At 44.5% G+C, this 23,165-nt stretch overlaps 2 protein-coding genes and 1 pseudogene across 2 annotated transcripts; all 3 read left to right on the forward strand.

Annotated features, from left to right (window-relative positions):
• Positions 1–109: 109 nt before the first annotated feature.
• LOC120055854 (UBX domain-containing protein 7-like) lies at positions 110–8,033 on the forward strand. The gene is made up of 11 exons (XM_039003871.1): positions 110–208; positions 1,271–1,427; positions 1,617–1,684; positions 1,815–1,880; positions 2,019–2,131; positions 2,330–2,476; positions 3,942–4,032; positions 4,132–4,265; positions 4,447–4,984; positions 5,278–5,357; positions 7,169–8,033. The coding sequence occupies exons 1-11, from the start codon at positions 139–141 to the stop codon at positions 7,328–7,330; spliced, it is 1,626 nt and encodes a 541-aa protein (XP_038859799.1). The 5' UTR covers positions 110–138; the 3' UTR covers positions 7,331–8,033.
• A 5,024-nt stretch (positions 8,034–13,057) lies between these two features.
• LOC120056296 lies at positions 13,058–18,927 on the forward strand (annotated as a pseudogene).
• A 580-nt stretch (positions 18,928–19,507) lies between these two features.
• Positions 19,508–21,725, forward strand: LOC120055526 (serotransferrin-1-like). The gene is made up of 4 exons (XM_039003388.1): positions 19,508–19,792; positions 20,641–20,724; positions 20,834–20,854; positions 21,000–21,725. Exons 1-4 carry the CDS (start codon positions 19,732–19,734, stop codon positions 21,248–21,250), a joined length of 417 nt encoding a protein of 138 aa, XP_038859316.1. The 5' UTR covers positions 19,508–19,731; the 3' UTR covers positions 21,251–21,725.
• The last annotated feature ends 1,440 nt before the right edge of the window (positions 21,726–23,165 follow it).

Below are 23,165 nucleotides of genomic sequence, written 5' to 3' on the forward strand. Positions count from 1 at the left end.
ACCAGAGATAGGGTAATGAAATACATTACCCACAATCCAACACAAGTCTCTGTGTGACGCAGCCATCCAGGCAAAGCTCGCGAGTACAGAACGGCAGTACGCACGCGCATGATTTGTGTTGTTGTTGGTGGCGGTAAGATGGCGGCGCTCGGGGACGCATCAACTCCGGGGGTGAATGGGTTAATACAACAGTTCACATCTATTACAGGTAAAATGTGTTTTATTTTATTGTTACAATGTAAATTTTTCATGAGTTATCTTCCGAAAACAATCATGTCGCCCCAGCATCACAGAAAGCTGCGCAAGAAAATCAGACGGGGCATCAGTGCTTACTTACTGCCCCCTCTTGTCACACAAGGGGAAAAATAACTGGAGATAGCTACGACCGTCAAGTGTGTGGTCACCAGAATGTAACATATAACTTTTAAACATAAAATTACCCCCAGGAAAGACTACATAGAATTGTCTTGGGATGATGTCTGACACAAAATGGCTTTCTAGAGTTTCCCCAAAAGTCATTTTGAGTATCTAGAGGTGCAATAACTCGCCTTATTTTCTCTCATGTCTGTGGAATGGACGTTGGGTGCAACATTTTCCTCTTGTCGAGCTAACCTAGCCTAGGCTCCACCTTACAATGGCTGAAACATCTCCCGCCTGTCATGTTCAAGCGATCGGAACGGAAGCACCACACCAGCCTCCTTCTGCTAACGTTACTGTTACACAAAGTTTGCATTAAAATTGTAATTTAATGATGCTATGTTTAATGGTATATATATGTAGATGGCAATTTGGCCGAATCATCCCATTTTTTGTGTGATCGTATCATGTTCTGTCGAGAAGACATGAAAAGTGAAACAGACATGCGCAGTAAACATGACAAACTCTAACCATCTATATATGCAGACATTTTTGCATGCAAGTTTAGATTGCATGTAAATTGCACATGTCACACAGTTCTTGATTACCATGCATGGAGATAAAACGTATACATAGTGAAAGTGCCATTATCCTTCTGCCAGTGCGTTGAGCTCAAACAAGAACCGCGCATGCGCATTAGTCCGTTTTTGGATTGATCCTAGTTGGTGTACAGATCTCGGGAAACATTTAATAACATGGCTTATGTCAACCAATTAAGAAATGATTCAATGCAACAACATATATTTCAGATGTAATACATCCGGTCACGTGTGTGTGTGTGTGTGTGTGTGTGTGTGTGTGTGTGTGTGTGTGTGTGTGTGTGTCATCCATGCTATTTGTTACATTTCCCCAGGTGCCACAGAGAGTGTGGGGAAGCATATGCTAGAAGCATGCAACAACAATCTAGAAATGGCAGTGACCATGTTCCTGGACGGAGGGGGGATCGCAGAGGAGCCCAGCACCAGCTCCAGTTCAGCAGGGGCATCCAGCAGCAAAGCTCCCCCCGCAGAGTAAGTCAATGGCCTATTCCACCACACCAACAACTGCAGGGTCATAAGAGATGGGGCCTGTGATGAAACAAACCCAAACTTCGAGAGATCGCCAATCCTGGTCTTATTGTTTTTCATTTAAAGCACGTTCATGAGAAAAAGGTCTGCGCTCCTGGAATTGAAGTTGAATATTGTCTGTCTGTTTTGCAGTGACGAAGTGCGTGCGCCCATCCCTCAGAAGCAGGACATACTGGTGGAGCCAGAGCCTATGTTTGGAGGTACAGTACTGCAGAGCAACCCCATAATTTAGCCTACCTCACTACAACTTGATGCTCCCTCTGTCTCCCCCTCCCTCTGTCTCAGTCATCTAACAGTCTCTCACTCTCTCTCCATCTACCACTCTTGCAGCGCCAAAGCGACGAAGACCTGCCCGCTCCATATTTGACGGTTTTAGGGACTTCCAAACAGAAACCAGTAAGTAGCCTACATGTGTATGTATTTGCATAGAAAATAGTGCCACCTAGCCTTCAGGCATCAGGCAAGGCACTACTTGTGTTGTGATCTTGGTCAGGTTGTGGTATATACGCTAAAGGCTTCTCTGCTCTCTTTAAGTCCGCCAGGAGCAGGAGCTGAGGAACGGCAGTGCGGCGGACAAAAAACTCAGCACCCTGGCGGATCTGTTCCGGCCCCCCGTCGAGCTCATGCACAAAGGCAGCTTTGAGACGGTGAGGATCCCCCTCCCCCCCTGGACACCCAAGCTCCCTTGACCCGGAGGACTGTCAGTCGACCGTCATCCAAACCACCCTTAGCCGAAAGGATTGAATAGGCCTCTAAGCAATATGGTAACAATTCCACCTAGCCTGCCAGAGGGCAAGGCTATTACCATATTGCTTAATACCTATCTGGCTCCTTTCTCTCTCTAGGCGAAGGACTGTGGTCAGCTGGATAACAAGTGGCTGATGATCAACATCCAGAATGTGCAGGACTTTGCCTGCCAGTGTCTCAACAGAGACGTATGGAGCAACGACGCGGTCCGGACCATCATCAGGGAGCACTTCATATTCTGGCAGGTACGAATGTGCACTCACACATGAAATGTCACCTTCCCATTCAGAAATAAATACTTTGTGTTTCAGTAGCTAGGTTTCCATCCAGTTTGCAGCAGATATTCATGCAAATATTATAAAATCTGCATAGAATATTTTTTCCCACCAGAGATGTTTTATATCAGACTTTTTGCTGATAAAAGGTTGTGCGTGATGATGTAGTTCACATTAAAAAAAACTTAAGCCGTTAAATTCCCATATAGCGAATGAAAAATTCAAGTTAAATTGGTTTCAGCTCATTTTCAACTCTACTGATGGTTTTGTCACAAAAACTGTTTTATAGCAAATGTGCCCATTCTGGTCTTGGTACATGTGCTCTAGCCAACAGCTCACATATACTGTGTGGGTAGTCTACCTACATTATGAGATTATTATGGACAAGAGCAATATTATTTGTAGTTGTAAAACGGCAGCCAAGCATCGATCATCACCAGACTAAGACCCTCTATATTTATTGGAATTGAGTGTCAAGCTTTTTACCGTGCACTTTCACCACCTGACTTATCTTTAGCCTAACAAACTGCATGTTTATTAGGACCACACAACATATCTTAGCGTGACTCCCAAGTTTACTTGGATATGAAGGCTATTATATAAATATCTGCGCATAAAGTAGTTTCCACCGCCATTTATCTCATCATTTTATTTTACAGACACAAAAAGATTCCACCATGTCGAACGAACATTTTCTCTGTCAGGCATTTATAAAATTGTACTGGCGTTTCATGTTTACATCAGCACGGTTGTGATTTTTTTTTTTTTTTTCATATGTCAGGTAATTCATCTGCATGAAATGGTCGGATAGAAATGTGGTTACTGTCACAATTTTTCTCCTTGTCATAAAATCAAATCAAAGTTTATTTGTCACGTGCGCCGAATACAACTTTACAGTGAAATGCTTACTTACAGGCTCTAACCAATAGTGCAAAAAAGGTATTAGGTGAACAATAGGTAAGTAAAGAAATAAAAACAACAGTAAAAAGACAGGCTATATACAGTAGCAAGGCTACATACAGACACCGCTTAGTCAGGCTAATTGAGGTAGTATGTACATGTAGATATGGTTAAAGTGACTATGCATATATGATGAACAGAGAGTAGCAGTAGCGTAAAAGAGGGGTTGGCGGGTGGTGGGTGGCGGGACACAATGCAGATAGCCCGGTTAGCCAATGTGCGGGAGCGCTGGTTGGTCGGACCAATTGAGGTAGTATGTACATTAATTTATGGTGGTCTGCTTGAAACATGTTGGTATTACAGACTCAATCAGGGACACGTTGAAAATGTCAGTGAAGACACCTGCCAGTTGGTCTGTCATGCATACACAGTACATACGCTGTCACTTCCACACACGCACACACACTGTGTGCCATAGATGCGTGTTGAGGGGAGCTGACCTGCTGTGTGTGTGTGTGTGTGTTTGCATTGACAGGTTTACCACGACAGTGAAGAGGGACAGAGGTATATCCAGTTCTACAAGCTCAACAAGTTTCCCTATATCTCCATTTTGGACCCCCGGACAGGTGAGGCCTGCTCTGGGTTTCTGAGTGCTTGATCAGTTACTAACACTAAAAAGGTTTTGAAAGTCTTACTGACGATGCTCGTGTTTGACCGTTCTGCAGGTCAGAAGATGGTGGAGTGGAACCAGTTGGACGTGGCTTCGTTTCTTGAACAGGTGACGGGCTTCCTGACGGAACATGGCCAGCTAGATGGCCCGGCATCCAGCCACCCGCCCCCCGCCAAACGCGCCCGCTCCGTGAGTCACCTCCTACTCTCTTTTTCAACTTTCTCTTTGTGTTTTCTTAAATAAGGTCCATATTGCTAATTCCAGTCACATTGTAACTTTATTCTCTCAGTCTGTTCACTCTTTCTCTCTTCATCACTTCTATCTCTCTTTCACACCTCTGTTTGATTTATTCTCCCCATCTCTCTCTCAGGAGAGTCTGATAGACGCCAGTGAGGACAGCCAGTTGGAGGCAGCCATCCGAGCCTCTCTCCAGGAGACCCACTATGAGTCGTCCTCCGCCCCCGACCTCCCTGACTCCCCCCACTCTGCAGATGCAGACTCGGATGGAGACTCCGAAGCGGAGCCCTTCTCTGACAGCGAGGGCCTAATCTCTGTCGACGGCTCGGACAACGAGACAACAGAACCCCGGGAGGGCAGCTCCTACTCCATTGGCGGACACACCCCTCCAGGACCAGCCCCTCCCACTTCTGCAGCCGCAGCCCCCCAGCCCCCGCCACGGCCGGACAGTCCCCCCGTCCGTCACAGGAAGTCCCCCCACAAAGAGAACAGCCACAGGAAAGAGGAGAGCAAAAAGAACCACCTGGAGCCTCCGGCGGCCACCCTGGCCCGCTCCCAAGCCGACCCAGACTCAGAGCATCGTTCTGGGGAGAACCATCGCACCTCAGCTGGCCAAAGCTCCAGATCTGTTAAGACGGAAACCTCCGACCTCGACTGCCTTGATGACAATGGTATTAAAACTACTGTGTTATTGCGCATCATGTTTAAGTGTGTGGCTGTGACTGTTACTTTGAGATTGTAGCCTAGCAGTTAAGAGCATTGGGCCAGTAACCAAAAGGTCGCTAGTTCGACTAGGTGAAAAATCTGTCAATGTGCCCTTGAGCAAAGCACCTAACCCTAATTGCTCCTGTAAATCGCTCTGGATAAGAGCGTTTGCTAAATGACCAAATGTAAATTATGTGTGTATATCTACGTCTTCATCCATCTCTACCCTGACTGCATTCTTCCTGTATTGTATCGTCAGGTCCCAAGGCCAGACTGATGCTGCGCTATCCAGATGGCCAGAGAGAGCAGATCGCCCTATCGTTCAAGGCTAAGCTTATGGTGAGAATGGACTCTTGTGTTAGGTCTTCGGTTCAATTCATGACCTGAAATAAGTCCACGTAGAAGTACTGGTCAGTTTTCAGTTCAAGAATTGATTTTCAATTCATCCTGAGTTGAAATGCAACTGACACAAACTCCCTGGGACATTAACATAGAGGACATGGCTCTTCCATGCCTATAACTACAGTGGCAACAGAAAGTATGTGAACCCTTTAGAATTACCTGTATTTCTGCATAAATTGGTCATACAATTTGATCTGATCTTCATCTAAGTCACAACAATAGACATGCACAGTTTGCTTGAACTAATAACACAAATGTATTGTATTCAATATAGACCAAAAAAACAACATAATTTAAACATTCACAGTGTAGGTTAGAAAAAGTATGTGAACCCCTAGGCTAATGACTTCTCCAAAAGCTATTTGGAGTCAGGAGTCGGCTAACCTGGAGTACAATCAATGAGATGAGATTGGAGATGTTGGTTAGAGCTTCCCTGCCCTATAAAAAACACTCACAAAATTTGAGTTTGCTATTCACAAGAAGCATTGCCTGATGTGAAACATGCCTCGAACAAAAGAGATCTCAGAAGACCCAAGATTAATAATTGTTGTCTTGCATAAAGCTGGAAAGGGTTACAAAAGTATCTCTGTAAGCCTTGATGTTCATCAGTCCACGGTAAGACAAATTGTCTGTAAATGGAGAAAGTTCAGCACTGTTGCTACTCTCCCTAGGAGTGGCCGTCCTGCAAGGATGACTGCAAGAGCACAGCGCAGATTGCTCAATGAGGGTAAGAAGAATCCTAGAGTGTCAGTTAAAGACTTACAGAAATCTCTGGAACATGCTAACATCTCTGTTGACGAGTCTACGATAGGTAAAACACTAAATAAGAACGGTGTTCATGGGAGGACACCACGGAAGAAGCCACTGCTGTCCCCCAAAAATATTGCTGCACGTTTGAAGTTCGCAAAAGAGCACCTGGATGTTCCACAGCGCTACTGGCAAAATATTCTGTAGACAGATGAAACTACAGTTGAGCTGTTTGGAAGGAACACACAACACTATGTGTGGAGAAAAAAAGGCACAGCACAGCACACCAACATCAAAACCTCATCCCAACTGTAAAGTATGGTGGAGGGAGCGTCATGGTTTGGAGCTGCTTTGCTGCCTCAGGGCCTGGACAGCTTGCTATCATGGACAGAAAAATTAATTCCCAAGTTTATCAAGACATTTTGCAGAAGAATGGAAGGCTATCTGTCGGCCAGAAGAAAATACGCCTTCTGGAGTGGCCCAGTCAGAGTTCTGACCTCAACCCGATTGAGATGCTGTGGCATGACCTCAAGAGAGCGGTTCACACCAGACATCCCAAGAATATTGCTGAACTGAAACAGTTTTGTAAAGAGGAATGGTCCAAAATTCCTTCTGACCGTTGTACATGTCTGATCTGCAACTACAGAAAACGTTTGGTTGAGGTTATTGCTGCCAAAGTAGGGTCAACCAGTTATTAAAACCAAGGGTTCACATACTTTTTCCACCCTGCACTGTGAATGTTTACATGGTGTGTTCAATAAAGACATGAAAACATAGAATTGTTTGTGTGTTATTAGTTGTGTTTAGACTGTGTTTGTCTATTGTTGTGACTTAGATGAAGATCAGATCTAATTTTATGACCAATTTATGCAGAAATCCAGGTAATTATAAAGGGTTCACATACTTTTTCTTGCCACTGTAGTTATCAAGCTGTTATTTAGTAAGCTGTTACCATGACTTGTTACTTACCTTCTTCCTCTTGTGTCCTCCACCCCATCCAGGCTCTGGTGAGACACGTCCAGTCGAAGGGTTACCCCAACGAACGCTTCGAGCTCGTCACAAACTTCCCTCGGCGGAAGCTGGCCCACTTGGACTATGACATCACACTGCAGGAGGCGGGGCTATGTCCACAGGAGACTGTATTTGTGCAGGAGAGGAACTAAGCCCCTGTCTTTTCTATCTCTTCAGGCCACACCCATATCACCAATTACCCAGGAGGACGTTACATGCTGCAACCTTTTGTTCTTTTGGAACAGTGGATGGACTCCATTATCCATCATTCGACTGGGAGGAAGTTGCTGGCTGTGTACTTTGTTAGAGGGCATTTTGTTCATCGTCAATTACCGAAGGCATTCTATTCTGATTTTAGTTTTATTCTGAGGTAATAAACCAATCGGAGTAGAATACATTAGAGATACAGTTAGAAATAAGCTGAGGGCCCGGATAATGATCAGAGCTGGCATCAGAGTTAGCAGACAAAATACTTTTATCCCCTGAGTTGTTAATACTTATTTTTTTTGAGTCATGGACACCTACAGCCAGGTAAAGGAGGGGCTTGAACTCTGACCCTGAGCTCCAATGGGTCCCAAATTTGCTCGTCTCCGTGTTGATTGGGCGAGGAGCTTTTGCAGTAGTGAACGTGAGAAAGGGGGTGACTTTGAATAAGGGAATCAATGGAGAGGGGAGGTGAGGGATTTTTGGGGAGGGGGGTGAGGTGTCCTTAACTGTTAACCTGCACTGTACAGGGGTGGTGTAGCGATTGACATGTAGTCTAGTTTTTTTCTTATTTCATTCATTTTTTTATATGCTGCCCCATTTCCAAGAAAAGATGCTGATGCTTAAATATAATCATCAAAACAAAGGGAACTTTGGCTTGTTTGTTCTATTCAATTTATACCATGTTGTGTATCTGCAATCTGTCTAAATTGTGACCACGAGCTCAGAAGTATAGTTTTGGTGATGATGCATTGAAAATGGCCACAAGAAACCCAAATTGACCCCATGAATCTACAATATCACTCAGGTATTTATTGGTACCCCCGCCCCAATGACCTGAAGGATCTCGGTCAGTGTAAACAATGGGTTGTGGTATTATCACTCTTTCTAGCCCAGAGCTGTTAGATGTTGGTCCTGGAGGGCCAAAACACTTCTGCTTTTCATCCTCTCCTAATCAGGGACTAATTCAGACCTGGGACACCAGAGTGGTATACTTAAGCAATAAGGCACCTCGGGGGTTTGTGGTATATGGCAATATACCACGGCTAAGAGTTGTTCTCTGCCCGACACAACGCCGTGTGCCTGGACACAGCCCTTAGCCGTGGTATATTGGCCATATACCACAAATCCCGGAGGTGCCTTATTGGTATTATAAACTGGTTACCAACGTGATTAGAGCAGTAAAAATACATGTTTTGTCTTACCCCTTGTATATGTCTGATATACCACTGCTGTCAGCCAGTCAGCATTCAGGGCTCGAACCACCCAGTTTATAGTACAAAGCAAGCTAGATCTACTCAGGCTTTTTAAAAGCTAGCCAGCTTCAGTTTGCTTCACATTCAAGGTCAGGCTTTATCCGTACTACGGAGGTGGATATTTCTCGTCAGCCTCGCACGTGGATAGTCGAACGCTGAACTCTTCATTGAGACAATGTTGAAACATCAATCCATTGGCGAGTCAGTGCCACATTTACATTTTGTGGCGCAATGAAAGAAAAGTTATCTTGTGAATTCAGCAGGCTATGGTGTGAAGTAGGCCTTTAGAAGTGACGTCTTTATTTTATGGACATCTTTGGTGTGCTTATCAATGCACGAGCACCTTTTCCCCACTCCAATCGCTCTTTCTATCTGTGGAACAGCTTGTTGCATTGTGGCCACAGACATATAATCCATAGAAGGGTTTTTAAACCTCTAACCCTGCCAGTCTGACTGTTAAACTCATGGGTACACTAGCAATGGCTGCCAGTCTTGACTTGAATGGGTACTGCCATCCTATTGATTATATGTCTATGGTTAGTTGTGGCTTTGGCAAATTTTTAAATCCAATCGGGCACAAAAACGTACAGTTTGGAGAGCAAATGCTGTCATTACTAAATGTGTAATGTGATAGGTATTTTAATATTACAATTTTTTTTTAACACAAAACATTTGATTAATAAAATATTTAATCAGTTGTCTTTCTCAAATGAAAGGGATGATAACACAATATTTGCGCGAGGGAGGGTATCTAATTTCATTGGTACTCAAGTTATGGCTCAGACACTATTAAGGATCGATTGAGTTAGCCTGCCCCAGACCAGGTTGGTTCTAAAAAGTTTGTTGCCTTTGAAATTTACCTGGCTAAAAGGTGAGCCACTTTCCTGGTATCGGTTATCCCGAGTTGAACTTAGAATTGACCAAAGTTATCTGGCTAACTCCTCTAACCTGATTCATAGTGTAGGACTCAGTTGCACTCACCTATCTACCAGGTAGTATGATCTAGCCCAGCGGATGGTTAGCGAGGGGGAGCTGTTACAACATAACTAATATCTATCTAGTCTAGTCAGATATTAGAGGGAGAGATAACAAGTAGTTTGGGATTGGGACCATGTACAATATCGCTAATCTAACTTTGACCCTTACTCATAGTTTGGATTTGTCTGTCACAGGGTTCATCAACTTTGCAGTAAGCTGGGCCTCCCGGGTGGCGCAGTGGTCTAGGGCACTGCATCGCAGTGCTAACTGCGCCACCAGAGTCTCTGGGTTCGCGCCCAGGCTCTGTCGCAGCCGGCCGCGACCGGGAGGTCCGTGGGGCGACGCACAATTGGCATAGCGTCGTCCGGGTTAGGGAGGGTTTGGCCGGTAGGGATATCCTTGTCTCATCGCGCTCCAGCGACTCCTGTGGCGGGCCGGGCGCAGTGCGCGCCAACCAAGGGGGCCAGGTACACGGTGTTTCCTCCGACACATTGGTGCGGCTGGCTTCCGGGTTGGAGGCGCGCTGTGTTAAGAAGCAGTACGGCTGGTTGGGTTGTGCTTCGGAGGACGCATGGCTTTCGACCTTCGTCTCTCCCGAGCCCGTACGGGAGTTGTAGCGATGAGACAAGGTAGTAATTACTAGCGATTGGATACCACGAAAATTGGGGAGAAAATGGGATAAAAAAAAAAAAAAAACTTTGCAGTAAGCTAAGAATCTTAAGTGGGAGAGCTATCAATCTGTTGAGTTCTGATTTGAGTCAGTAGTTCAACATGGGGTCTTGTTGCATACAACTGTCTTGAATAAATGTTGGCGTATTTGTATGGTGATTTCTAGATTCCCAGAACCAATAATTCCATTTAATTGAAACCAAATCGTCTGGAGCTTCATGAAATGGGTTTCCATGGCAGAGCAGCCGCCGACAAACATAAGATTACCATGCGCAATGCCAAGCGTTGGCTGGAGTGGTGTAAAGCTTGCCGCCATTGGACTCAAGCAGCGAAAACGCATTCTCTGGAGTGATGCATCACACTTCACCATCTGGCAGTCTGACAGACTAATCTGGGTTTGGCGGATGCCAGGAGAACGCTACCTGCCCCAATGCATAGTGCCAACTGTAAAGTTTGGTGGAGGAGGAATAATGGTCTGGGGCTGTTTTTCATGGTTCAGGCTAGGCCCCTTAGTTCTAGTGAAGGGAAATCTTAACGCTACAGCCTACAATGACAATCTAGACGATTCTGTGCTTTCAACTTTGTGGCAACAGTTTGGGGAAGGCCCTTTCCTGTTTCAGCCTGACAATGCCCCCGTGCACAAAGCGTGGTCCAAACAGAAATGGTTTGTCGAGATCGGTGTGGAAGAACTTGACTTGCCTGCACAGAGCCCTGACCTCGACCCCATCGAACACCTTTGGGATGAATTGGAACGCTGACTGTGAGCCAGGCCTAATCACACAACATCAGTGCCCGGCCTCACTAATGCTCGTGGCTGAATGGAAGCAAGTCCCTGCAGCAATGCTCTGATATCTAGTGGAAAACCTTCCCAGAAGAGTGGAGACTGTTATAGCAGCAAAGGGGGACCAACTCCATATTATTGCCCATGATGTTCAAGGAGCAAGTGTCAACATACTTTTGGTCATGTAGTGTATATATACAGTGGGCTCTAAAATTACTGGCACCCCTGACTGGCAATGCACAAGCAATACTTTAAAAAATATAAACAATAATTGTAGAGAAACTCAGAATACCAACATGTGAGAAATACTGTACTTTTAATGTTTCGATGGAATGATTTAATTAAAAATCAATGTCCTCCAAATCAAGGTTTTAAAATTAATGGCACCATTAAAGATTATTGTAAAAAACATACCAAAATTAAACTCCACTTATTTAAGTTTATCTAAGTCTTAAGGAACTATATTGAGCCATTACATCACTTACTGTTTCACTAGGGTATAAAAATAAGGTAACATGCATGCAATATCCCTTTGTCATCCAACACCATGAAGAAAACAAAAGAACTGGCAGTTCAAAAGAGACAGATGGTCGTAGACCTTCATAAATCTGGTAATGGCTACAAGAAGATCCACAAACAATTGAATATACCACTGAGCACGGTCAGGGCAATTATTTAAAAATGTAAAAAATATGGAACAGTTGAAAACCTCATGGGCAGAGAAAGCAAATGCGTTTTGCACCCCAGGATAGGGAGGAGGATGGTGAGAGAAGCAACCACATCCCCAAGAATCACTGTGAAGGAATTGCAGGCCACAACCACAGGCTCTTTGGAAGGGTTGCCAGAAGGAAGCCCTTTCAGACCCCAAGACACAGATGCAAGCACTTGAAGTTTGCCAAACGTCATTTAAATTATGACTGGTAGAAGGTGCTCTGGTCAGATGAGACACAAATTGAACGTTTTGGTCAGATACAGCGTCGAAACAGAGATGCATACAAGGAGAGGCAGAGGTGGTTGCACTAAGTACTAAATGAGGAGTGGCAATAATTATGAAACCTTGATTTTGGTGAAATGTATTTTGTATTAAATCGTTTTATGATTTTGGTTGGTTCCATCCTAACCTTAATCGTTAGGGGGATAAAAGTAGTCCATATTAGCTGCAAGGGGGAAATTTAGTTATACGTTCTGTGCAGGGCAATTAGAGTGATTTGCATGAAGTAGGTAGAGGTTACAAACTCCGGTTTCAGTGTTGACAACCCATGCACTACACTTGAGCAAAAGGCTAGCTTTTGGCTCGCACCTTCGGGAATCTCGTCTTTTGCTCCAGTTCTTTGCTGGCGGGACATGCAGGTGTCTCTCCATGGACTTTCATCTGCAGACAGTCCCACATTTTTCTGAGAGAGAAATGGATAGATGAACACTGTTAGGGTGAAAGGTCAATTAAATGCATCACATGTAACATGCTTTCCACAAACTCGTGACTGTATGGTGTCTATGTTATTGATATCTATTTGCCAAGAATAGCAGAAGGATATACTACAAAGCAGCATCAAGGAGACTAGCTAACTTGCCTAAATATTCTCCTATTACTTTTTTATTTTTTATTGAAAAACAAGCTGGAAATGGGCATGGCCTAATTGATAAAAACAAACAAGAACTCATATTTAATTTGAGCTTTAACCAGAACATCCGTAGTTATTTCTTGTTGCTTATCAAAGTAAGCTGGCTCACTCATGATCTTGCACTGTAGTAGACCCCTCTGGTACCAGCAGGTACGCCTTGCTGAATACACAGTATGGCTCAAATTTGCCATATCATAACATGCATACAGCACTCCCGACTTCGATCATAATATATCCTTGCTGATAAGCATATATGGTTCTGCACAGTCAGAAAGGCCTAGTTGACCACTACTGTTAGACCCTCCTCTCCCACTCTGCCTAATAGTTAACCAGTAGGATGATGCAGAAATTACCCTTCATTATTTGCACATGGACATGAGCCAAAAGTTGGTGGAGATGAAGAACAAGAAGGAAGTCAGTGAATCCTTCAGTGAAACTCAAGTTCTATATATGGTAAGGCTGTTCTCCATGTTGACCCAGAGCACCAATTAATGCTGTGAACTTGTGCAACTTGGCCCAGTAACTAACATAAGTCTTTATTGCTGGATGTGTACCAGGAGCTGTCACTGCACTCTGACACTGCTGACTCAGAGGTCACAGGGTCAACGTTCACATGATACTGTGTGTGTGTTTGTGTTTGTGTGTGTCAGAGAGCAAGAGAGTGTGTGGATGTGTGTCCAGCTGTGGTTATGCATTTGACCAGCCACTTGGTTCAAATCAATGGTCATGTCCTAGTCAGAATGTTTATAGTTTCCGAGTGTTCTCAGAGTGCACTGCGGACAATGTCATCCCAACCCCTGAGACACACCCATGGAAAGGTTGGCGCACAAGGTCAGTTGCAGTGCAGCGCCATAGTGCAGTTTTGCACAATGGCCCTTCGCATTTAGGATTTAAACTGGCAAACCTCAGCTCCAAATTTTAGGCTACCTACCTTGGACTAAAGAGCCCTGGAAGTCTCTAATTTCATGGTAGACATAGGGAATGGGTAAATAAACAAAGTATCTGTGGCCACTGGCCACTTTTGAATATTGAGAAGCCAGAATGGAAAGCCCTGTCTCATTTCAGGGCCCATAGGTTGCTGATCTAGGATCAGGTCCCCCCCCCCCCCCTGTCCATATAATCCTAAAATGCTAAACTGATCTTATATCAGCACTCCTACTCGGAGACTCTTTATGAATACAGGGCCATACGGTGTTTTGGTGTGGGTGAGGGGGTTGTTTGTCTTTTTGGATTTTTTGGCAGCAGACTTGGAGATTCCAAAATGTCTCCACTTGCTGCTCATCCATCCCCTCCCAATACACTTCCAGTCGGGAGGCTACAATAAAACTGACCCGTTGTGAAATAATGCTTGATTTTAATAAGTAATAAGTGATTTGACGGGTGCAGGCCGTGAAATCAAAGGCACTTCTTCCATATAAAGTCATTTTTTTGACGAAAATGAAAACGTGTCAGTTTGTAACTTTTACGAGGTTGGAGTAATAACATGTTCAACTACTTAAGATATTGGCTCGAATCTAGATTGTGTCTTTAGGTTTCGAGAAAATTAACAGCAAAGGAAGAATTTTTTACTTCTCTCATTGACTTCTCAAACCCGACCTGGTCTGTTTCGCAAGCTCTTCCGGAAGTCACACAATGATGCGCCTCTGGGTTTAGAAAATCAATGGTGGGGGTCGGGGTTGTTAGGGTATGGAGGGCCCAAGTATTCCGGATAGGCCGACCATTTCTTCTGTCCTCAGCTACAGCGTAGGCTGCCCCAGCTGAAGGAAAGTTGAAATGGTGTTGAAAATTTGGACCAAGAGCTGAAGACATGCAATGACTTTTGCAATAGCGCACGTGTTTCATTTATGCATTTCATAGTTGACATAATCTTTTGAGGGATAGTTTCTTGGAGTTCAGCAAAAGGTTCCAATTAGCCACAGGAAGAATTATTTTCAGCACAGCACCAGTTGAGATGCTTGCTTAAAGTAAACGACAATGTGAGGCGCACATCTAGCGTCTTTCACACTTTCTCACTCAACGTCTCTCCCTTTGTCTCTGCCAGGCAGGTGAGGCCGATGCCATCACTTGGGATGGAGGAGACGTCTACACAGTGACAGCCGGCCTCAACACTTACTACCTGCAATCATTGCAGAGGACTACGGCGAGGGTATGAATCTCAAGTCCAAGTTCAAGAATGGAAGAGACTGGGTATACAGTGGCCGTTAGCACTTCAGTTGCAGATAGGCCAATAGAAAGTTGATGATTCTGTACTTTGAATCAGATCAAATGGATTCTGGCTAAATCTGGTTTCTGATTGTTGTATTGATGTCTCCTCTCCTGCCCATTAGACTCTGACATCTGCTATTATGTTTTGGCCATGGCCAAGAATGACACTGGCTTCGGGTTCAACAACCTCTGGGGCAAGAAGTCCTGCCACACGGGGCTCTGCAAATCTGCAGGCTGGAACATTCCCATGGGCACCCTTGTGCCAATGGACCAGATCAACTGGGCTGGCATCGAGGACAAACCTGTGGAGGGAGGTGAGTTTGAATGACTGAAACTTGGTTGTGTTTGATGGTCTGTAGTTGACTCCCTAAGAGTGAGGAATGTGTGTCGGATGTACTTAATACTGTATCTCTATCATTGCATGGTGTGGTTTTTCCTCTCTATGTTTGTGTGGGTCAGATTATTTGTATACATATTGGGCTTTATATATTGTCTCTATTTATATACATCGTTTGTTCGGTTGCTGTAGTTTTCATGGCCTGTCAGATATGGATAAATCAGATTGTTGTATGCAGCAAATGAATTGATGTGCTAAGTCAGTTTCTCATGTGTTTATTTGTTTTCCAGCGGTGAGCGACTGCTTCATGGTCAGCTTCGCTCCAGGAGACACTAAGGGTTCTAAGGGTTCATGTCCCAGCTTTGCAGGGGGGTAGCCAGGCTCACCCATGCAGCTGTGTAAGGGAGACTGCTCAAGGTCTCACAAGGAACCCTACTATGACTATGCCGGGGCCTTCAAGTGAGTAGCATTCTGAAAATCTAGAACCTCCAAGCCCTACTGAACTCAGCAAGAAAAGAAATGTCCTTTCAACTGCATTTATTTTCAGCAAACTTAACGTGTAAATATTTGTATGAACATAACAAGATTCAACAACTGAGGCAAACTGAACAAGTTCCACAGACATGTGACTAACAAAAATGGAATAATGTGTCCCTGAACAAAGGGGGGGTCGAAATCAAAAGTAACAGTCAGTATTTGCTGTGGCCACCAGCTGCATTAAGTACTGCAGTGGACTGCACCAGATCTGCCAGTTCTTGCTGTGAGATGTTACCCCACTCTTCCACCAAGGCACCTGCAAGTTCCCAGACATTTCTGGGGGGGAATGGCCCTAGCCCTCACCCTCCGATCCAACAGGTCCCAGGCGTGCTCAATGGGATTGAGATCCGGGCTCTTCGCTGCCCATGGCAGAACACTGACATTTTTGTCTTGCAGGAAATCACGCACAGAACGAGTAGTATGGCTGGTGGCATTGTCATGCTGGAGGGTCATGTCAGGATGAGCCTGCAGGAAGGGTACCACATGAGGGAAGAGGATGTCTTCCCTGTAATGCACAGCGTTGAGATTGCCTGCAATGACAACAAACTCAGTCCGATGATGCTGTGACACACCACCCCAGACCATTTAAAAAATATATATTTCACCTTTATTTAACCAGGTAAGCAAGTTGAGAACAAGTTCTCATTTACAATTGTGACCTGGCCAAGATAAAGCAAAGCAGTTCGACACATACAACAACACAGAGTTACACATGGAGTAAAACAAACATACAGTCAATAATACAGTAGAAAAATAAGTCTATATACAATGTGAGCAAATGAGGTGAGATAAGGGAGGTAAAGGCAAAAAAAGGCCATGGTGGCGAAGTAAATACAATATAGCAAGTAAAACACTGGAATGGTAGATTTGCAGTGGAAGAATGTGCAAAGTAGAAATAGAAATAATGGGGTGCAAAGGAGCAAAATAAATACAGTAGGGGATGAGGTAGTTGTTTGGGCTAAATTATAGATGGCCTATGTACAGGTGCAGTAATCTGTGAGCTGCTCTGACAGCTGGTGCTTTAAAGCTAGTGAGGGAGATAAGTGTTTCCAGTTTCAGAGATTTTTGTAGTTCGTTCCAGTCATTGGCTGCAGAGAACTGGAAGGAGAGGCGGCCAAAGGAAGAATTGGTTTTGGGGGTGACCAGAGAGATATACCTGCTGGAGCGCGTGCTACAGGTGGGTGCTGCTATGGTGACCAGCGAGCTGAGATAAGGGGGGACTTTACCTAGCAGGGTCTTGTAGATGACCTGGAGCCAGTGGGTTTGGCGACGAGTATGAAGCGAGGGCCAGCCAACGAGAGCGTACAGGTCGCAGTGGTGGGTAGTATATGGGGCTTTGGTGACAAAACGGATGGCACTGTGATAGACTGCATCCAATTTCTAGAAACATCATTGAAACCAGGTGATGTCATCGCATGTGTGGGTGGTGGAACTGAAAGGTTGGATAAGGTATACTGAGCAGGGCTAGAGGCTCTACAGTGAAATAAGCCAATAAACACTAACCAGAACAGCAATGGACAAGGCATATTGACATTAAGGAGAGGCATGCTTAGTCGAGTGATCATAAGGGTCCAGTGAGTAGAGGTTGGTTGGGGTCACGGCGATTCAGACAGCTACCCGGGCCATCGGTAGCAAGCTAGCATAGGATGGAGGTCTGTTTTTTCACATAGGCGAAGTTGTTGCTGGTGATGTCTGGTGCGGACCTGCCTTACAACAGGCCTACAAGCCCTCAGTCCAGCCTCTCTCAGCCTATTGCAGACAGTCTGAGCACTGATGGAGGGATTGTGCGTTACTGGTGTAACTCGGGAAGTTATTGCCATCCTGTACCTGTCCCGCAGGTGTGATGTTCGGATGTACCGATCCTGTGCAGGTGTTACGTGGTCTGCCACTGCGAGGACGATCAGCTGTCCATCCTGTCTCCCTGTAGCGCTGTCTTAGGCGTCTCACAGTACGGACATTGCAATTTATTGCCCTGGCCACATCTGCAGTCCTCATGCCACCTTGCAGCATGCCTAAGGCACATTCACACAGATGAGCAGGGATCTTTCTGGGCATCTTTCTTTTGATGTTTTTCAGAGTCAGTAGAAAGGCCTCTTTAGTGTCCTAAGTTTTCATAACTGTGACCTTAATTGCCTACCGTCTGTAAGCTGTTAGTGTCTTAACGACCGTTCCACAGGTGCATGTTCATTAATTGTTTATGGTTCATTGAACAAGCATGGGAAACAGTGTTTAAACCGTTTACAATGAAGATCTGTGAAGTTATTTGGATTTTTATGAATTATCTTTGAAAGACAGGGTCCTGAAAAAGGGATGTTCCTTTTTTTGCTGAGTTTATGTACAACCATAACCCACCAATCCATTTCTACCTTGTAGATCTCATATACAGTACATGTCTGTTTTTCAACCTCCAACATTTTCAGTCTATCCTTGTTTTGCTCTGTCCTTCCTCATTCTATCAGTACTCTCTGCCTTTCTCTACTCACCCCCGATCAGTCACTGATGAGGTACCTTTGTGTGGTCATTGATGACGTAACTGTGTCGCTCTTCCCACACCAAGCACCTGCCATTGACAAAATCATACAAAAATGTTTGAAATCAGCATGTGACCTGGATAGAGTGCTTACTCATTTTGTCCCCAGCAGGGCTTCAACCTGTCTCATCAGATGGCTACGCAGCCAAGAACCTGACGTTCAAGGACTCCCCTCAGAAACTGGTGCAGCTGCCCATGAACACCAACTCCTTCCTCTACCTGGGAGCTGAGTATATGAGCGCCATCCGGTTCCTGCACAAAAGTGAGGCCACACACACACATGCATGCAAACGTGTGTGCACACATACACACTTTAATGTGCATGCATACTTACACACAAATTCTCTCTCTTGACCGTTAGCTCATTGCTACCTCCCCAACCGTTGCTTCTCAGAGCAGACAACAGGCGCTAACTCCAGGCCCATCAAGTGGTGTGCCATGTGCCATGCCGAGACAGCCAAGTGTGGCACCTGGAGCATCAACAGCATCGAGAGAGAGGAGCCGTGATTGAGTGCCAGAGCGCACCCACATTAGAGGAATGCATCAGGAAGATCATGTGTATTTGTATTTGTTATGGATCCCCATTAGCTGTTGCTAAGGCAGCAGCTACTCTTCCTGGTGTCCAGCAAAATTAAGGCAGTTTATAAAATGTTTAAAATAGTACAATACATTCACAGATTTACAACACACTGTGCCCTCAGGCCCCTACTCCACCATATAACTACAGTTCAAAATCCATGTGTATGTGTGTGTATAGTGCGTATGTTTGTGTGTGTGTGTGTGTGTGTGTGTGTGTGTGTGTGTGTGTGTGTGTGTGTGTGTGTATGCATGTGTCTGTGTCTATGTTTGTGTTGCTTCACAGTCCCCACTGTTCCATAAGGTGTTTTTTAAAACTTTTTTAAAATCTAATTTTACTGCTTGCATCAGTTACTTGATGTGGAATAGAGTTCCATGTAGTCATGGCTCTATGTGGTACTGTGCGCTTCCCATAGTCTGTTCTGGACTTGGGGACTGTGAAGAGACCTCTTGTGGCATGTCTTGTGGGGTATGCATGGGTGTCTGAGCTGTGTGCCAGTAGTTTAGACAGACAGCTCGGTGCATTCAACTTGTTAATACCTCTCATAAATAAAAGTAGTGATGAAGGCAATCTCTCCTCCACTTTCAGCCAGGAGCGATTGACATGCATATTATTAATATTAGCTCTCTGTGTACATCCAAGGGTCAGTCGTGCTGCCCTGTTCTGAGCCATGGTAAGGCTCTATGGGAGAAAAGAGGGTGGGACAGGAGAAAGAGGTGTAAAAATCAGGCATGATGTGTACTTTATAGTTTACTTTCGATAATTTCCTTACTCTCATTTTGTTTGTGTGACCCATCCAGAGGAGTAGGGGTCAATGGGAGTCAGAGGGGCGGGAGCACCCCTTATTACCGGTGCAGATGAAGGAACGGTGTAACGCTCGTCGTTACGTGGAAGAGAGGAGGACCAAATTGCAGCGTGGTATGTATCCATATTTATTCGAACACTGATTCAACACGAACAAAAACAATAAACAAAACGAAACCAACGACGCTACAGTCCTGAACATGTGAATCTAGAAAACAAAGAACGCAACGAACAGGAACAATCACCCACAAACAAACAGTGAGAACAGCCTACCTAAATATGGTTCCCAATCAGAGACAACGTAAAACACCTGCCTCTGATTGAGAACCATATCAGGCTAGTTAGACAACCCTAAACCAATGAAAACACATAACATGGAATATACCCACCCAGCTCACGTCCTGACCAACTAAACAAAGACTAAACAAAGGAAATAAGGTCTGGAACGTGACAAACGGGAGCTAGTACGCATGGGGGGGAGAAAGAGAACAATGAAGACAACAATGGGAGGAAAGAATGGACAAAGAAATAGAGTAATATAGAACAGAGAAACCAGAAAAGAACAGAAGAGGACATTGAGAGACAAAAACAAGAACGGAGTAAAAGATGAAGAACGTGAGTGAGTGACTCCCGAAGCTGCAAGCCAAAACCCAGCTTAGCCACAAAAGAGACTATTCAATTTGTTGATTATCGAAAGTATCTTTGGTTTGAAAGTGAAGTGCTCTGAACCTAGCTAGGATTTTGTTTCCCCTTTCTTGAACCAGCCAAGTGCTTTGAACGTTAAATATTTAATTTTTACAACTTAAAAAGCAGACTCTTCCTCTTACTCTTCCACCCCACGCTACCACATAGATTGGAACCCCTCTGAACCGATCACGTATGTTTGTTTCCTTCTTCCCTTCCTTCCTTTCTTCCTTCCTTCGTCTATTTATATGTTGTTTCTCTCCTCCCCACAACGTAAGAGGCAGCTGCGATGGATAGTGGGGAGATGTTCACTGCTGGAAAACGTGGTCTGGTCTCTGCCAAGGTGGAACAGTATGACGCAGGTATCACACACACAAACAATACTTTCCTAGATTTTCTTCTCCCTTTCTATCCCCTCCTCTGCTCTGTCTCCACTGTTTACGTGCAGCATTCCTCTTTGTCTCCCCACAGGTCTGTGCAGCTTCCCTGGTGGTAAGTACACTTGTTTAAATCTACTCCCTCACAAAACATCCACCATGCTACAGTATCGCTAAGGTAACATAGTATAAAGTATTAATATACCATTTTAGTACTGCTGTCTTAAACCTCTTCCCTTTGTGTCTGTGTGTCCCCTCAGAGGTGCCATCGTACAATGTGGTGGCGGTACTGAAGAAGGACTCTGGATGTGTTTTGTTACATCCCTTACCCAGCTCAACTGTTACCTTCTCAAAATGTTCAACGGCTTCTCCTGTCAGTGCTCACTACCTGTATATCGATGGGCGGTGGTGGACAGAACCCCTAGATAACGTTATAGATCTGAAAACTCAGCTCACACAGAACTGGTTGGGGTATTCATTCAGACACGCACCTCTTTCACACCGGAGATAGTCCCCTGACAGCTCTCATTCACTCAGTAGTTAATAGTAATAATATCTCTTATCTAAATCCTCTTATTATCCACATTTCAAATCAGCTTAACACATCCTTTCCACACTCACACAGCTCTCACATCCACATTCACTTAGTACTATTCCCAAACGCACTCAGTCATCTCCCTTATTACTATCTCTGTGCATCTTAAACGATTCTCGTCGTTACTTGCTATACATATAAAATATCACATGCTCAATAACACCTTGTGCTATTTGTAGTGGCTGCAGACCACGTAGACACTTCAATAATGGCCTACAGACAGCTGTCATCAGGGCTTTCCATGGTACTGTTACTCGCCCTCGCTCTAGTCTTCTCACCATAAGACTAGTGAATAGCCTTCTCATAAGACTATGGGTACCTTTTTATTGTTCAGTTTAGTTGGTTTTATGATATACAGTACCAGTCAAAAGTTTGGACACACCTACTCCTTCAAGGGTTTTTCTTTATCTTTACTATTTTCTACATTGTAGCATAATAGCATATTAATATTTTAGATTCTTCAAAGCAGCCACCCTTTGCCTTGATGAAAGCTTTGCACACTCTTGGCATTTTCTCAACCAGCTTCATGAAGAATTATTTTCCAACAGTTTGAAAGAGTTCCCACATATGCTGGGCACTTGTTGACTGCTTTTCCTTTACTCTGCGGTCCAACCCATCCCAATTGGGTTGAGGTCGGGTGATTGTGGAGGCCAGGTCATCTGATGCAGCACTCCATCACTCTCCTTCTTGGTCAAATAGCCCTTACACAGCCTGGAGGTGTGTTGGGTCATTGTTCTGTTGAAAAACAAATGATAGTCCAACTAAGCACAAACCAGATGGGATGGCGTATCGCTGCAGAATGCTGTGGTAGCCATGCTGGTTAAGTGTGCCTTGAATTCTAAATAAATCACTGAGTGTCACCACCAAAGCACCCCCAACTTCATGCTTCACGGTGGGAACCACACATGCGGAGATCATCCGTTCACCTACTCTGCGTCTCACAAAGATACGGCGGTTGGAACCAAAAATCTCAAATTTGGACTCATCAGACCAAAGGACAGATTTCCACCGGTCTAATGTCCATTGCTCGTGTTTCTTGGCCCAAGCAAGTCTCTTCTTATTATTGGTGTCCTTTAGTAGTGGTTTCTTTGCAGTAATTTGACCATGAAGGCCTGATTCACACAGTCTCCTCTGAACAGTTGATGTTGAGATGTGTCTGTTACTTGAACTCTGAAGCATTTATTTGGGCTGCAATTTCTGAGGCTGGTAACTCTAATGAACTTATCCTCTGCAGCAGAGGTAACTCTAGGTCTTAATTTCCTGTGGCGGTCATCATGAGAGCCAGTTTCATCATAGTGCTTGTTTTTTTTTGAGACTGCATTTGAAGAAACTTTCAAAGTTCCTGAAATTTTCCACATTAAATGACCTTCATGTCTTGAAGTAATGGACTTATTTCTCTTTACTTATTTGAGCTGTTCTTACCAAATAGAGCCATTTTCTGTATAGCATCCCTACCTTGTCACAACAACTGATTGGCTCAAACGCAATGAGGAAATAAATTATACAAATTAACTTTTAACAGGCACACCTGTTAATTGAAATGGTTTCCAGGTGACTACCTCATGAAGCTGGGTGAGAGAATGCCAAGAGTGTGCAAAGCTGTCAAGGCAAAGGGTGGCTGTAACGTAGACACTGGGGGTCAAGAAGCAGGTGGTACGTTTAATATAACAAATACCATGGACAAATACAACGTAGGAGTAAAGTCTAGACGTGAACAACAGAAAAATGACTGCTTGGGGAAGAAACCTAAGGGAGTGTAAGATAAAGGGAAGGTAATGGAGACCAGGTGTGCTTAATGATGAAGCGCAGGTGCGCGGAATGATGAACGACA

Source organism: Salvelinus namaycush, chromosome 11 (genome assembly GCF_016432855.1).
Source record: "Salvelinus namaycush isolate Seneca chromosome 11, SaNama_1.0, whole genome shotgun sequence".
NCBI classification, from domain to species: Eukaryota; Metazoa; Chordata; class Actinopteri; order Salmoniformes; family Salmonidae; genus Salvelinus; species Salvelinus namaycush.

Bases quoted from the DNA above. Each gene is read 5' to 3' on its own strand.
- LOC120055526 (XM_039003388.1), top strand. From the start codon at position 19,732: ATGAAGGAACGGTGTAACGCTCGTCGTTACGTGGAAGAGAGGAGGACC. The intron at 20,725-20,833 runs GTATCACACACA...GTCTCCCCACAG, and splicing joins GGTGGAACAGTATGACGCAG to GTCTGTGCAGCTTCCCTGGT. The intron at 20,855-20,999 runs GTAAGTACACTT...GTGTCCCCTCAG, and splicing joins TCTGTGCAGCTTCCCTGGTG to AGGTGCCATCGTACAATGTG.
- LOC120055854 (XM_039003871.1), top strand. From the start codon at position 139: ATGGCGGCGCTCGGGGACGCATCAACTCCGGGGGTGAATGGGTTAATA. The intron at 209-1,270 runs GTAAAATGTGTT...ACATTTCCCCAG, and splicing joins ACAGTTCACATCTATTACAG to GTGCCACAGAGAGTGTGGGG. The intron at 1,881-2,018 runs GTAAGTAGCCTA...GCTCTCTTTAAG, and splicing joins GGACTTCCAAACAGAAACCA to TCCGCCAGGAGCAGGAGCTG.